The sequence below is a fragment of the Ambystoma mexicanum genome, chromosome 6p (genome assembly GCF_040938575.1).
Source record: "Ambystoma mexicanum isolate Mex_15411 chromosome 6p, UKY_AmexF1_1, whole genome shotgun sequence".
Lineage (NCBI taxonomy): Eukaryota > Metazoa > Chordata > Amphibia > Caudata > Ambystomatidae > Ambystoma > Ambystoma mexicanum.
In genome coordinates, this window is record NC_090935.1 from 825969278 (window position 1) to 825986728 (window position 17451).

Genomic DNA, 17451 nt, shown 5'->3' on the forward strand with positions numbered 1-17451 from the left:
GATATTGCAGTAGAATAGAACATTGTAGCACTGTAACAATAGTCTTTTCTCCCACGGGTGTAGGCTGTCATGTATCCCAGCAATAATAGGGTATAACAATTAAAACATGTAAGGGAACAAGCACTGCTAAAACCAGTAGGGTTCGAAAGGGATGCCTTTAGGGAGCTAGTACAACCAAAGTCAATAGTACAGTTCTAGTTCTGTTGCAATCTTCTTAGAAAAAGTTAGTTGAACAGTCAGTAGTTCATTGAAGAAAAATCCAGGAGCTCAAGTGAGCCTACCAAAGGTGCACAAGCTGTTATGCCTGCACAAGTGAGTTGCAGTAATTCAAAAAGACAGAAAGGAGCATTCCTCATGCTTGGAAGCCCTAGATTTGGCTAAAGGTGGTTAAACCCAAAGTCCCACAGTACCTTAGAAATGAAGCAGATGTTCCAGCTGACTTCCTTCTTGATGCAGCGACGTAGACCCTTTATCCTTGACCTTGGTCGTGGTGACGAAAGGAGGGATGTCCGGTGGGCTTCTGCAGCAGCACTCTGTAATGGACTCTCTCGTACAATAGAGAAAAGACACTGAGCCAGAGAGTAGTTTTTTTGGGTTTTTGTTTGTTACCCAACACTTTTATTAACAGGAACTTTTCTCTATTTCTTTTTTAGGAAAAAGGATACGTCTTTGTTCCAGATTCTTCAATACTTTTCTACAAAGGACTTCTTTTCACAGAGAAGATGAACAGGTAAGTGACCTTGAGCATTCTCAATGTCCATTTCCTCTTTCTCTTTTAATTTTTCTTTCTCTGACTCTCTGCAGCTTCTTTTATTTACTCACTTTCTTTTCTTTCTTTTCAACCCTGTGCCTTTGTCTCTTGCTCAACTCTTTATTCTTTCTGTGATCTGTTTTAAAGAGAGTCTTCTAAAAATAACCTTTCCTCTTTTATTTTGTTATGAGTGGTTGGTCGTTGTTCTAATATTGGTTATATGGGACTGTTCAGAGACACTCAGCATTTGTAATGCAGCCTCCTTTCATGCGTAATCCTTCCAGCTTCACGTCACCCTCAATACAGCCTTCTACTTGCTTCTTGCAATAGTTTACAGTCTTACATTTGCTTCCTTTTTATCCTCCCTGGGACACACGTACCTTTGTAGCAACGCCCGTTGCTACCGAAATCACTCAGGATTTATGAGACTTGTGGTCTCTTCTTTCTGTTCTACTGATCAGCTGTTTACCTTGGTTTTCAGCGTGCTGCTGACTCCGCCTCCTTGGTCTCCTTCTCCTGTACTCATAGGATAGTCTGCTGTGGCAGGCAGGGAATCAGCTGCTTGGGAACATAGTCCCCTTCCTGAGACGGAAGAAGACACTCCCCTAAGCCTGCATGGGCTCCGATACCGGAGCTCGTATTCCTCCAACACTGCGTTTCTTTAACACAACATCATTCGGCGACGAACGGTTGCCTTACCAACGTGAACGAAGGCTTGCCATAGCGCAATGGCGCAAAAGGTTCAGTAACAGGATTATTAAACTTTGCACCTCGTACATTTCAATACGCCCAGACGTAACCGTCACTCTCCGTTTCTTCTTGTACCTCGGTGGTTACCTAGCAACCAACATCAAGTGGCTTATATTAGAAAAAAGCATCTCATGAGCTTGTTCTCATTTTGTAAATATAAACATGTCATGTTACTGAGGCATTCATTTCCAGATATTTCTAAGGGCCTCATTACACGGAAGGCGGTGATCCAGGGTGCTATTAGCACCCTGGACCATGCCGGTAAATTACCGGCACCGCCTTGGCGGTAAGGGGATTTACCGCCCCATCCCAAGGTCGGTGGGGCGGTAAATCCCCCTTCCGCCATTGCCCTTCCCCATTCCCATTTCTGCCCCATAGGGCTCTATGGGAATGGGGAAGGCGCTAATTACGGCACCGCAATTTTGCGGTGCCGTAATTAGCTCCGAGGTCCCTTAGCGGGTTGGTTTTTAACGCCTCCAAAAAGCAGGCGTTAGAGCACCAACCCGCTAAGGGACCTCGTAGTACGGCGGTAAGGGTTAACGGTCACCGTTGCCATTAACGGTGACCGTTAACCCTTACCGCCGTCCGTGTAATGAGGCCCTAAGTATTTTAAGACCTAGAGAATAAGACTTTGTTATGTAAATATAAACATGTCATGTTACTGAGGCATTCATTTCCAGATATTTATAAGTATTTTAAGACCTAGAGAGTAAGACTTCATCACACACTCCTGAGAGGGACTCTGCAGCAATGGATTCCACTACTTTCAGTGGCCCTTTGTAGTTTTGGAGGCCTTTTCCTCAGAGCCAAAGTGGAACAAATATCCCCAGTTGGAATTTCCTTGGTCCCTCGGTCCTAAACTCTTGTGACGGGACTCTAGACAAAGATTTCCTGCTACTGTAGACTCACGCGGAGGCATGCAAAGTTTCAGCCAGATTTGTCCTTCCAAAGACGTTACACTCTTAAGTGGTCTAGGTACCCCGGTTATTGGGAAATTACAGCCCAGGAAGGTTGCTGTGACACAGGGGTTGGCCCAGAACAAAGCAGGTATTGAGGCTAGTTGATCCCGCAAGCCTAAGGGATTGAGTCGTCCTTGGCGGAGCTTCCCTGCCAATGGGAAAACAGGGTCAGCACAGCTGCAAGGCTTCACCTGTGTTTTCGTGGACCTGGAAGGTGCTGCTGGCTTCTCTCTGCATCTTCTTCCGAGGATGCGATGTTCCAGTGGTTGACTTTGCCAAGTCACAAAACCCTCACCTTATATGCCAAATCCCATTCATTCACAGCAATAGGCTGTCAGTCACACGGGGGGTCATCCTCTAGGTGCAGCCAGCCGCCCGGTAGAAACCGGTTTTGGCCGAGCAAGCCTACAAGCAAAGGCCAGTGTAGTTTTGGGCTCCTCCTTCACTTCCTGCCTTCCCAGACACACTCGAGCCTGGGCAGACTCAAACCTGATCTAAACAACAGAGTAAAATCCCCGAAGGAACTAACAAACAAGAAATGGTGAAAAAAGAAGACATGGTCCATTTAGGTAAAATCGTCTCCCATGGGTTCTGTACTGCAGCTGAGAATTCAGCCTGCAGATACATTGCCCAAAAGGTAGTAAAAAGAAACCACTGTCACCAGCCATTCAAGTTAGTAAGTGTAACAAAATGTTACATGAAAAGTGCGATAAGGAGTTACTATGTAACCCCCCAGCACGCCACATAAGTTGGTGTGTGCAGGGCCCACAAAGCAAAAAGGTAAGCAAGAGAAAAGTTGTCCTACTATTCTTCGGAACTGTAGTTCACACAAGAAAATGTATTTAAACATTTAGAGGATTCCAAGGGACTCTTAGTGGCACTGCACAATGGGTGCTGTGTGTCACTATATAAATGCAGATGCCTATGGAACATTAAAACATAAGGAACACAACATCTTAGTTAGAGAAAAAGGGCATGAGTGAGTGGCAAAAAGGCCCACTCACCCAGGAGGTTAAAATCAAAAAGGTTCCAGATTCCAACTAAGGGCTGGGGTCTCTAAGATTAAAGGGAATTAGCACATAAACTGACAATCCCCCCTAACAGGCTCTTATTTATAAATTGCCCAAAAGCTGCTGGAACATTACATAAACCAAAGACCCACACCTGGTCTGAAATGCTCTTTTCCACTCATCTCTCTCTCGCAGCAGAACCAAAGATAGGTCCCCAACCGGGAATGAAATATATCTATTCTTTGTGTTAACATGATATAAGATTCCAGATTCAACACATGTCCTTAGTTCCGTGCCCTTAATCAGTACAAAAAACAAGGGACTTGAAGTAGGATATGAGGAATGTCAAATTAATACATTAGCAAAGTATTTTTCCAGATTCATCTGCTGGTGCTCATCTTCTGGCTCAGTCAGTGAGTATAACAAGGCAAATGTTCCCCAGGTTATGGATTAGTATAGCAATAGAAACCCCTATGAGGAGGTCTATGTCCCGTTTGTCAAAGACATCTGCAAAATCAGAATATTGATTCAGTCTAATTTCGGAAAGAGTGCTGGCTGTCTGTTATGTAGCTGACCCAAAGTCCTTTAATGATATGATATGATAGGTAATTTATAACGCACTTAAAACCCAAAAGGTTTCTAAACGCGGACCCGGGGATCGAAGCTGTGGAGCTCCATGTCGTCTTGCTTCTAAGACGAGCACGTTGCCCCTGAGCTATCCTCCCGAGACAATGGACATGAATTACACTCAGATATTTTGTCCATGTTATAACAAACACTTTGGCAGAACTCTGAATTGAATGGGATAGTATTCCTCGAGCGCAGGAATAGTTCTCTGCAGCCCTAAAATCTCTACACTGGCTTCTGGTGGCCACAAGTATGTTATTCAAGACCCTGTGCATCATCTACAGGCGTTCTGTGGCCTGGGACCACGCTATTTCCAACTTTGGTCTCCCTAAATACTCCCCTGCTAGAGCCCTTCGCTCCTCTAACTCGATTTCTGTGCTTGTGAAAAGCTTCTTCAAACAGAGAGCATGAGGCAGGTCATGGAATTGTGGTTCATATCTCACCCTATGATAGCAGCCTTCTCATCATCTGTGGTGGGCTCCAGATGAGGTCCTACCAGCGGGGTCCACTGGGGTCTTACAAAGTTTTGATGACCCTTCTTATACATTTCCCAAAGCTCCCCAGCAGTCATCTTCACGTTCCTATGTCTTTATTTCTATGTTTACCACTTTGGGGCTCATATTCAATGGGGGTGTAACGTTAAAGAAAAGCCCAAAAGCCTTACAAAAGGCTTTTACACCTTCCATCCCCATTACCCCCCATTTTCAATCATTTGTGTGGCAGAGAGGAGGGGCGGAACACAATTTTCGTTTCCTGCCACCTTCTTTCCTCAATACTCCAGCATTTGCTCCGGCATGGATTTTCATACTGGTGCAAATGCTGGAGATCCCTATGGGGTTCCGCCAGCTTTAAGCACCAGCATAAAGCAGACAGACCCAATTGGAATCCCTTTTAAACATCGACTGCCGTTTACAATTATAAATAAAAGCTGTTCAACATGTTCGCGTGTCAAATAGCGTTGTTTTTTTTTATTGTGAACACTGCTTACCATGCTAGCATAGCAAGCAGTGTTCACAAAAGAAAATGAAACAAGCATGTTGGAGAGCTTTTAATTGTAATTGTGAGCGCTGCTTGCCATGCAAGCCCTGCTTACGTTAAAGTGTAAACGTAATGTGCCCCAGCCAACAAATTGTTAATTTTTTCAAAATGAGCTCCTTTGAGATCATCTGACATAACACCATTATTTCACTCCTGGATGGGGGCCTTTGAGTCCGCACCTCTTACTGAGTTACAAATGTTGGTACCACACTGAATTTTGAATTTGAGTCCATTTAAACTCCCTGAATCGGTGCCAATTACGGCATCAGATGGTTATTGCCCATCAGTGCACTGAGGGATCAAGAGCACTTAGAAAATTGTTTCATCCGACCTGTCACTCTCAGAATTCTGTGCACTAAGTGCATGACTTTGCACGTTACTTAATGTCCCCACTCAAAATGCCAGGTGGACCCGTGGAGAGTGCGACGGCATTTGCCTTACTCCAGTCCTCTGAAACCTTACCAGTTTCAAGCAGGCGTGGGCACCAGTTTGCTCCGGGTGCTGCCTCAAAAGCACACTTAAGATCATATACTACATCCCAAATAGTGGAATACATTCAAGTAGTCTCATGTTCCTATCTATCATAAAAATATATTCCCACCAAAAAAAGCTCCAACTTTGACGCAGCCATGCCAGTACTTTTTTCTCATTGTTTTATAGCCAGAGAGAGGAGATATTTACCTAACTTGCTGGTCCCGAACTGTTGCCACATATCACATTGCCTGCACCTTTAGGACTTCATTATGTCCTTCCCAGTGGCCACTGCCCATAGCCTGTGGTGCTAGATGCTGTCATGGCCCTGCCCTCTATCCATACCAGCAAAGTATTAGCCCGCTCATCTCCTCCTAACCAGATCTTCGAGGAGTGCCACTTTTCTGGTGTGAGCCACGCTTTGAACACCAGGACGCACCAGTATATTTCGGAAACCCTATTTTTCACGGAAGACCGTCTAGCCTAAGCAAATCAAAAAGATTTTTTTTTGTTTTACATTTGTTTATTGTCCAATTAGCAAAGTATTCCCTTGAATGTACCTAGCTTTTAACATTTTATATATGTAAATACGTACCCTTTTATCACTGGGATGCTTCATGAATTTTGAATTGTATCACTCTCCACTCTGAGCATGTGCACTTTGTTCTAAGACTGATTTTACAATTTCTTGCAATTTTTGTTTTTTCTCAATTACATTTGGAAGATTCTATAAACAGCGCAAACAAAAAAATATGGTCTGCGACTGCATGAAATCTATAGTGAAACTCGCCGCCAAGAAAAGATATACAGCGTATTCGACACAGGGTCATTTAATAAACCAACCACGAAGATATTTATTGAAATCAAGTAACCTTCCTTTAAACCGTTTTATTTTGTATTTAGGTTTCAATATTTTTCCAGTATACCAATACACAGGATACCATCAGAAGAAAGAAAGCGTCACCTCTATAACATCTGCATTGAGACTGTTAGACACATACTAACAAGTTGTCCTAGCCTTACAGAGGAATATCAACGAGGGTGTGATCATCTCTGCCACAATCTGGAAAATGTTAGTACCGACCAATTTTGGTCTATGATATATTCTGCTGACTCGCTAGTTATTACAGGTGCGGCATACTAGGTTTGGAAATCAGCACTATTGAAATTTGTCGCACTTCAGTTATGATATGCGAGCTTAGGCAAAGGTATGAGTTGATTGTTTTTTTGTTTGTATTGCGCACCAAACCCTCAGGTATCTGGACCGCATAATTCCTGTTACATCTGTACATGATATAGTTACAGGTTACATGGTACTTATAAAAAAACATTGAGACAATATTTACAGCATTGGCATTTTAACTACTTTTAAAACATTAATTGTGATGTAAATGGTGTATTATTATTAGTAATGTATACCATATGTGTAGTGCAAAAGGCTTGAAAATAGCTATATGCACCGTATAAATAAAAAATATTAATTACATATATGATTAATTCAATTCCATTGAATGTATGTTGATGTGGATGATGATGCATTCATTAACTGCGCTCATTAATTTCGATTTCATTGAACCTGAAATCACTAAATATGTGGTCCAACGGAAACATTTCCTTTGTAGTTCTATTTATCATGACCCTAGTTCCTGGTGTGTAGGGGTACCCCACCCTTCCAGAGCCTGTAGTCATGGGCTGACAAGCATGTACTGTGACGGGCACATTCTCTCCTTACTTGACATTGGGCAGGTGCCACCAATTGCAAGTGGGCGTCGTTGAGGTGTGGTGTGAAAATCTCAACTTTTTTTACAGAACAAAATCGTTTTAGAAAGACTGCTCGGAAACTGCTCTGAGCAGTCTTTCTAAATCAAATAGCCAGGGCCTTGCTCCGACACAGGTGCGCACAGGGGCGGACCGGCACGGCCGAGCTGAAGAAGTAAGTTGCGGGTGCCTGAGTAAGTTGTGTGTGTGTATGTCTGAATGTATGTATGTATATTTGTTTCTGTGCGAGGGAAGAGGGGGAATGTTTGTGGTAGGGAAGGGAAGGAGTGGAGGATCGGGTAAATGTGTGTGTACTTGCGTGTTTGTGGTGGGGAAGGGATGTGGTGGAGGATCGGGTAAATGTGTGTGTTAGCGTGTTTGTGGTGGGGCTTGCAGGGAATGTTTGGGCCGAGAAGGGTGGTGGCGGGGAAGCAAAGGGGGGCTCTAAAGGAGAGGTTGGGGCAGGGGATCAGCATCTGCAAGGGTTCGGGGGTTAATCCCCCCAGATATGTCACATTTTCACAACTGAAGGCAGCATAAAATCGGCTGAATAAGTAAGTATTTTTTGTGTTCGGCCTTCAATAAGTGGAAATATCACAAAAGAGGGCAGCAGGATGGTCTTGGGGACAATATATGACGGTGGGACAAGTTTAAGGTTAAATGAATCTCTTTGGTCACTAAAAAAGTGGAACGATGATTGTGTACAAATATCCTAGACTCCATCCCTTCTATTTTAGTAATTTTTCTTGAGCACATCTGCAATCCTTCATTGTTGTGACTACAGAGATACTGCTTTGGTCATGAAACTCTGCTTTTTCCTCATCTGGCGTGTAAAGTTCAATGTCCACTACACATGTGAGATTGCTATTTTGTAGATTTAGGTTCTCATCTCAAGCTTTAGGTGCATCCCTTTTCATGACGTGCATTCCTCCCCTGTGGCCCTGTGTTCCTATTGGTCACCTACCTTGGCCATGCGTGGCACGCATGCTGGCATAAAAGTACAAGCAGCCGTCCTTGAGAATGCAGTAGTGGGGGGCCCACACATCCTTATTACGGTCCAGCTGGTGAAGAAGGCCCAGGCACTCTGGATGTTTGATGGCCAGCGGGGGAAGGCTATTGTTATGCAGGGTGACATCTACCCACACATGGTTCTGAAATTGGAAATAAGGTTTTCAAAAATTCAAAAAACACACGGGCATAGAATCGCACTGACGCACAACACATAAGGTCATAGACATGAAAGGCGTTACTGTCTCATCAATAGACTTTCTTCCAAATAAAACTATGAGGGCAGAGATACAGCAGAGGGCACACTTATAAAATACACAGCCTGGCCAGGCCTGCCCATTATTTTCGAAGTTTACAAAATGTCGAAGGTCTACTAATAGCACTCCAGCAACTGCAAGCAGTGCTCTCAGCTCTCTTCTCCTGATTAAAATGGCTTCCCCAGTTCTGGTAATTGCTGCAGCTCCCGGATGTTAAGCACTAAAAGCCGGCTTGGCAGCGAGCCAGGGCTGACCCGCACAATAGAATAATACACTGTGCATTAGTGAGGGGAAAAAAGGCCCCGTTGGAGGGAGCCGGGCCATTGGGAGCTCGGCGCAGAGCATGCATTAGGACTGCAGCGTCTCCATTGTGCGCTCTGTACCGCGGCGGGGCTTGTTGTGAACAGGCTTGGCATATCGAGAATGCAGAGCTCTCACTGAGGATTTCTGAAATGTTTAAATGGAGCTGGTAAGAGGGTACGTGCGGGCAGAACCGAATGTGCTGCACATTCGTATGAGGTGTGGCGGGGCACACGGTAACGCGTACAACCCGGCTTGGGAAGTCGGTGCACTTCTCGGCTTTTGCGGGCTCGGGCTGGCCTATAGGGCAACAGGGCAGTGCAAGACCAAGAACGCAAAGTGCTAATGTGGGCCCGTTTCTATGGTCAAAGTGGGACGCTTTTTTGACCAATGTGGGCCAGTTTGATGAATTACTTCACTACACGGCTAGTAGTTTTGACCATATTTACAGAATAAAGATATTCTATAAAATGCAGAATTTGCATCACGTTTTTATCAAAAAACTCCTCCTTGAGAACTATTTACTCCTCCTTGAGAACTATTCCAACAGTCTGTCACAAAAAGAATGAATTGCCGTTTACAACTGTGGGCCACTTTTTCATTGGTGCCCGAGACATATGCCCCAGTCCGAGCCTGGGCTTTTGTACGTTGTGCCCTTCGTGTGATGTACTCTACCCAGGATGCATCTTGACAATGTATGGCTAAACGGCCGCTCCTGCATCTGCGCTTTACATGCGAGGGTAACCCTAGTAAAAAAGAAATCCACTTTTTGGATTGTTTGGGGATTGCTTCTGGGTTGTTTTCAAGCTGCAGATTTTTTTGGGATTTATTTTGGATTTTTGGGGGATTTTTCCAAGCAAGGATTTATTTGTCTTGGGTTAGAGGATTTATTTTGGATTTTTACTGACTTGTTTCTCAGTAAAAACAATCCACTAACACTAATTGGCAGGCACGCATTTTTACAGGATTTATTTTGGATTTTTACTGACTTGTTTCCCATTAAAAACAATCCACTAACACTAATTGGCAGGCACGCATTTTTACAGGATTTATTTTGGATTTTTACTGACTTGTTTCTCATTAAAAACAATCCACTAACACTAATTGGCAGGCACACATTTTTACAGGATTTATTTTGGATTTTTTGACAAACAAGGATTGTTTGGTCTTAAAGTGGAGGATTCATTTTGGATTTTTTTCAACTTGTGTCTCAATAAAACCAATCCAGCAACACTACACATTTTTACTGCATTTATTTTGGATTCTTTTACAAGCAAGGCTACATTGGATTTTTTCCAACTTGTATCTCTGTAAAATAGGCACATATTTTTACTGCATTTAAATGTTGGAAAAATAATGTCAAACTAGTTTCAATTTTGGTTGCAGTTATTTAGCATTTTAATCTGGTTAAACATTTCGTAGAGTTTATGTTTTATTTATTTTGCATTTTATTGGTGCAAATTACAAGTCCAACTGCACTTGACTAATTTCTCCAGTAAATAATGCCTAGTCGCTAACATTCAGGGTATACCAATTTTCAGCAATGGGTAGAAGAAATGGCTAACACCTCTGCCATCCCATCTCCCATCGCGCTGCTTTCTCAAATGTGTGTGACTATGAAGGGCTCAGTGGCAGAGCTTGCACTGCTTAAAAACATACAATTTGAGAGTTGCTAATTTACACCTGAGGTGTATGCATGATTTGTTTCAGCAAGTTTCTGAGCCACTCTTTGGCAGGGTTTTTATTTGGAAAAATAAGTTCATGAGAGGAAATTAATTTTTGAAGGTTTAGGTGACAGGTCCTCCTCCTAGTGTTTTTTGCCAGCGCCATCTATTGGCTGCACATGCCCTCAATAATCTCTATGGCAGTTCCCACCCACCACTTGCATCACCCCATCCAAAATCACATCCTCCAGGGATTTCTTTGTGATGGCTCTCTCAAGCAATAACATCAAACTTCACACTATAAATGCCTTCCATCTGAGATGTAATGCCTTAATCGGAGTTGTAAAAGCTCATCTGGTGTAACAAAAATTTCTTAGCCAAGTGTGCCTTCAGCCACTTCATTTATAGGAAGGTTGCATGTTCTTGCTCTGAAGTCCTGTTAAAACATGTATTGGCAAAGCCAAGAGTTTTGGCTTGTGTATAGGCGTTGTATAGACAATTGTCTAACATTACTATCATATGGCCGGTTACTTGCACTATTTTGCAGCTGTACCATCAATGGCTAGATAATGCCAGTATGGCAGTGTCTGGCAAGTGCCTATCCCATGCCCACACCAAAGACCAAACAGTTGGCATTGCCAATGCTTCTTTTATTATGCTTCTACCTCAGCCTGTGCCCACTTAGAGCACCCGTCCGCTGCCTCTGCGAGCACATTTCAATGCCTCAGTTGGCACCTGGTCCCATTCTATGTTCACCTGCACCATGCCTCTGTGCACCAGCAGCAGCTCTTGTGTTACCCAAGACAGTTTGCACCCTGCTGCAGCGGCCGCTCATAAGATACACAGTGAGTACAGAGCTCATCTGTACAGCGTGTTGTGGGCCCTTATGGACAGTGGTCGAAGTGGGTGGGGAGTTGTTGGGAGTGGTGCGCCTCTACTTATTTGTTTTATGTTTTACTCTTCCTATACTTTTATTTGAAAAAGAAACCATTTCGGAATGGTTTTGTTTTAAAATTAAAGTGTAGGAAGATGTTGAAATGTGTACTTTAGTGCACTGCACTGCATTGAATGTTCCCTTAAACAGCAGGTGTGTTTGTTTGGGGGTTTGGTTGCTCGTGGGATGGGGCATGGCGATGGGGGTTTGTGGGTAGAGGGGGGCTGGCTAGCAGGGAACATAGCTCCACTACTTCTTTTCGTGCACTTCGACCACTGCTGTATACCACCCCCAGCTGTATATTTGTTCTGTTGTTACCTCTGAAAAGTGCTCCGTTATGCATCTGTATCGTTGTATACCTCTGTAATGCACTTTGCTGCTTTTCAAAGCTTGGTCAGCGCTTAATACATTCCATAATAATCAAATAGGATGTAGTCAGACTGCATTCTGTTCAAACGAAAATGGTATGCATTAAATTTGAAAGGATGTTTGGATTTAAAAAAATAAGACTATACAAATCTCATGTAACAAAGTTACAGTTATTTTTATTTATAAGCCATGATGCGCGGATGCGCCCCGATAGCGAACAGGGAGTAAACAGGGGGCCTTATGAGCGGGCCGGCTTGGATGAAATAGTTGCACGTTGTTAGGCACTTTGAACATTTTCTATGGATGCTGCGAGCGACCGTCTAAATTGACTTTAAATGCACATTATGACCGTGCGTGCACACTGGCTTGTTTAATCTACATGTTGCGCTCGGCGCACATCCCACTTGGGATTTATATATGCTCTGCCATATTCATGCCTGTTGCCAGAAGGCCTTTCTGAGATGGCCGTTTGCACGTTTATTTCGAAGTTGTTATTGTGCCTTAATTTCTGGGCCAGCTCCTGCCTCCCTCTCCCATTGGTTGCCTTGGCCCCCTTTAGCCAATGGCAGCAACCGGGTGCCTGTGAATGCCCCCTTTCACCACCCCTGCCCCCTGTGTGCCTGTGAATGCCCCCTTTCACCACCCCCACCCCACGTGTGCCTGTTAATGCCCCCTTGCACCACTTGCGTGCCTGTGAATGCCCCCTCTCACCACCCCCGCACCCTGCGTGCCTGTGAATGCCTCCTCTCACCACCCCCGCCCCCGCATGCCTGTGAATGCCCCCTCTCACCACCCCCTGCCCCTGTGTGCCTATTAATGCCCCCTCGCACCACCTGTGTGCCTGTGAATGCCCCCTCTCACCACCCCCGCACCCCGCGTACCTGTAAATGCCCCCTCTCACTACCCTTATGCCTGTGAATGCCCTCTCTCACCACCCCCCGCATGCCTGTGAGTGCCCCCTCTCACTAACCCTTCAACCCCGCATGCCTCCTGTGAATGCCCCCTCTCACCACCCCTGCACCCTGCGTGCCTGTAAATGCCCAGTCTTACTACCCTTATGTCTGTGAATGCCCCCTTTCACCACCCCCCTCGTGCCTGTGAGGGCCCCCTCTCACCACCCCCAGCCCTGTGTGCCTGTTAATGCCCCCTCGCACCACCTGCGTGCCTGTGAAGGTCCCCTCTCAGCACCCCTGCACGCTGCGTGCCTGTGAATGCCCCCTCTCACCACCCCTGCACGCTGCATGCCTGTGAATGCCCCCTCTCACCACCCCCTCCCCGTGTGCCTGTTAATGCCCCCTCGCACCACCTGCGTGCCTGTGAATGCCCCCTCTCACTACCTCTGCACCCCGCGTGCCTGTGAATGCCCCCTCTCACCGCCCCCGCACCCTGCATGCCTGTAAATGCCCCCTCTCACTACCCTTATGCCTGTGAATGCCCCTTCTCCCCACCTCCGCCCCCTGCGTGCCTGTGAATGCCCCCTCTCACCACCCCCACACCCTGTGTGCCTGTGAATGCCCCCTCTCACCACCCCTGCCCCCGTGTGCCTGTGATTGCCCACTCTTACCCCCCGCCCCCGCGTGCCTGTGAATACCCCCCTCTTATCTTACCACTTACTCATATCATTGTCCCTCACCTCTGATAATAGTTTGTCGTCCCCCCCTGTTTTCCCTTTGTCTTCTCCTCCCTCGCCCTCCCCAGCACTACCTTGGTTAGTCGCTGACCCTTAAGATAGTCATTGTTTTGTTACCTCTCCCTTTCTCTCCTCCCCCTCCTCTGGTCACTTTTGCACTGCAACAATTGTCGTCAGGCATAGTAATGCTACTGCTAGTTTTGTCTGAGTGCAGTATGTAGTTTGCTATATAGACCGGTGTACCATCAGAACCGGGTTTCCCAGGTCCCCCTGGGGTAACTTTGGACACTGATCGTATTCGTTATTATTCAGGTTCACGTTTCCACACCTGCCAAATCTCGACTGTACCCCTTCAAACGCTTTTCACCAGTGCTAAATCCAGACGCTTCGTGTGTCAGGAGAATAGCGGTAAACTCTGCAGACGTTCTTAAACCTCAAAATGGGCTGCAATTAAACTCCAATAACCAATACAAATATTTTCCTTGGGACTTGCAGTACTGAAATGCGACATTTCACCTTTAGTTGGTTGTTATTTTTCATCAGGTTATATAGCGTCCACTGCCAGTTTCCTTAGGCACACACACTCATGCTCTGCAGGTCATTAGGTGCTCAGGTTGCAAACACATATCTTTCATCAGTGGCAGTGCCTTCCATGTGCATGATGGAACATTTCCAACTCAAAGAGCTCACAAAACACCAGTTACCTTGCAAATCTGTGCTAGTTAAAGTGGGCAACACAAAGCGCCCATGTATCCCCTTAATTGAAGCTGTAAACGGGCCACTGGTGTAATAAAAAATGTCTTAATTAGAAGTACTTTGCTTGCTCTTTTCAAACTTTTTACACAATATTTTTTGCATTTCAGAATGTATCCATGTTCAAGCCAAGGAAATGGGCTTTCAGGACTCTCTGCATCTGAGTACAGAAAAGCCCTCCAAAATAAAATTGGCAACTACCGGATGAAGAAGGAGCCAAATCTGGTCTTTTCTACACAAGTGTAGTTGCGCATCAAGGGAGTCCGATGTGCTCCCTTACTGTTTGGTCTCGACCTGGATACTTTTATGACTCCCTGGACTGGTTATGTGTCCCCTCTCCCACTTGCTCCCTGGGCTGGACCCCACCAGACTTGCTTGCCCCCTGGGCTGGACCTGGATACTCATGTGACTCCCTGGACTGGTTCCAGTTCCCTCGTCACCCGTGCTCCCTCGGCTGGACCCCACCAGACCTGCTTGCTCCCTGGACTGGTTCTGGGTCCCCTCTCACCCTTGCTCGACCCCACCAAACTCGCTTGCTCCCTGGGCTGGGCCTGGTTACTGGTGCGACTCCCTGGACTGATTCTGTGTCCCCTCTCAACCTTGCTCCCTGGGCTGGGCACTGATACTTGTGTGACTACCTGGACTGGTTCTGGCTCCCCTCTTACCCTTGCTCCCTGGGCTGGACCCCACCGGACTCGCTTGCTCCTTCGGCTGGGCCTGGATATTCATGTGACTCCCTGCACCCTTGCTCGACCCCCACCGGACTCGCTCACTGGGCTGGTCCTGGATACTGTTGTGACTCCTTGGACTGGTTCTGGGTCCCCTCTCACCCTTGCTCTCTGGGCTGGACCCCACCGGACTCGCTTGCTCCCTGGGCTGGGCCTGGATACTCGTGTGACTTTCTGGACTGGTTCTGGGTCCCCTCTCACACTGCTCAACCCCACCAGACTTGCTTGCTCCCCGGGCTGGGCCTGGATACTCGTGTGACCTTCTGGACTGGTTCTGGCTCCCTTCTCATCCTTTATTTTTAAATTGTAAAGCACCCGTGTTTGGGATTGCTACAGTCGTGTTTTTGTGCTATGTACAGTGTCTGATTGAACCTTGAACCTCTGCCTCTTTTTAATAAATATAGTGGGGGAAAAATGTTGCTTCTTTTTAAATATAGTTAATATGCCATTACATGGCCTTGACTTTCATGGCCATTTTACCTAAATGACTGGGACCTAATAAGTTATCACCATTGTTATAAAAGCAATTCAAAATGTAACTTTCTGAAATGGGCAGCAATTAAGCCACCGTGACGCTTTTAAAGCCCAATTCAACAAGGTGCACCAAATGTGTTTTTTAAGCATTTCTTTTTCAGGATTATAGTAAACATTATTTTTGTTAAACTCCTAAATTTATTTCCAGCTCATAAACCAAAACAATGCCTATTTAGTTAAGGATATTTTGGGGATTGCTTTGTTTTTTTGATTTGTAAAGTATTATTTGGTGACTACATTAATTGCTTTTGGATGTCAAAAGGTTTATTTGGGGATTGCATTGCATTGCTTTTGGATTTCTACGAGGAAGGATTTTTTAAATAACATATTTCGGGTGCATTAAGCCAAACGGAAGGGGCTGGTCTGTGTCCCTCCACTTTCTCCTTGCTCCATGGGACGGGTCATGCTCCCCCAGTTCCTTGGACTAGGTCTGTCCCCCCCACCCTCTCCCTTGCTTCATGGTCTTGTTCTGAGTCCTCAGAAGACTTCCTTGCTACCTGGGCTGACTCTGGGTCGCCATCTGACTCCCCTGGGCTGGGTACCCATTGCCTGGGCTGATTCAGTGTCTCTCCTTCACCTTTGCTTCCTGGGCTTGTCCATTTGACCCATTGGCCGGTTCTGGGTCCCCATCAGACTTCTTGCAAGCCGGGTTGAGTCTGGGTACCTCCTTCCAATTGCTCACTGAGCTGAGTCCCCGGCTGACTCCCTTGCTCCCTGGGCTGGGTCCCCATCTGACTCCCTTGCTCTCAGGGCTTAGCGTGGGTTCGCATTTTACTCCCTGACTGTTTTTTTTTTTTTTTTTTTATCTATACATGTCCACAAATTGTAAAGCACTCAGTTCTGGGATTGCTACAGTCATGCTTGTGTCCTATGTACACCATTTCAACCTCATTGTGCCTCTTTTAATAAATACAATTGAATAAAAAGCAGGTGGTGTGTTTTATTTATTTATTTTTAGCCCATTAACCTTGCTCTACTTTAATGTCATTTTACCCAAATTATTATAAAGAGAAGCGTTCCCACCAATAGTCTGCTCAATGCGTGTCTGTGGCCATCCGTTTCTATTTGCTCCCAATTGTTTTGTATGGTTTCTTCTCAGGGTTCTAGTTAACATCGCTTTGGGATTTCTACAGGATTGTTTTGGGATTGGATTGCTTGTGGATTTTTAGGGGATTGTTTGGGGATTGGATTGCTTGTGGATTTTTAGTGGATTGTTTGGGGATTGGATTGCTTGTGGATTTTTAGTGGATTGTTTGGGGATTGGATTGCTTGTGGATTTTTAGTGGATTGTTTGGGGATTGGATTGCTTGTGGATTTTTAGTGGATTGTTTGGGGATTGGATTGCTTGTGGATTGTTTGGGGATTGGATTGCTTGTGGATTTTTAGTGGATTGTTTGGGGATTGGATTGCTTGTGGATTTCTAGTGGATTGTTTGGGGATTGGATTGCTTGTGGATTTTTAGTGGATTGTTTGGGGATTGGATTGCTTGTGGATTTCTAGTGGATTGTTTGGGGATTGGATTGCTTGTGGATTTTTAGTGGATTGTTTGGGGATTGGATTGCTTGGATTGTTTTGGGATTGCATTCCACTGAGGATTGCTAATTAACATATTTCAGGGTGCATGAAGCCAAAAAGAAGCCAAAAGCAATCCTCTGAGTACAATGGGAGTTTCTGGAGTTAAAGAGGATTTAAAGAGGATTTAAATGTTTGGGGAAATCCAGTAGCAATCCACTTTCAATCCAGATTTTTTTGGTAGGGAAGGCTGCAGCTATGAACATGTTTAAAACCTAAAATCTGTTTGGCTTTAAAATATGGGGGCTATGAACATAATCCAAAGCAGGTCATTCTCGACCACAGGATAAGAAGTGCTACAGGTCAGGTGAATATTAGTTATTTGCTTCGGCAAGACA

General features: G+C 45.3%; 1 protein-coding gene across 1 annotated transcript in view; it reads right to left on the minus strand.

Moving 5' to 3' along the window:
- LOC138510049 (uncharacterized) overlaps nt 1-17451 on the minus strand; it is a 731668-nt gene that overhangs the window by 39786 nt on the left and 674431 nt on the right. Inside the window, exon 11 of the mRNA XM_069625466.1 lies at nt 8329-8515. Coding sequence (XP_069481567.1) covers nt 8329-8515 — 187 coding nt within the window. The remainder of the gene's footprint in view (nt 1-8328; nt 8516-17451) is intronic.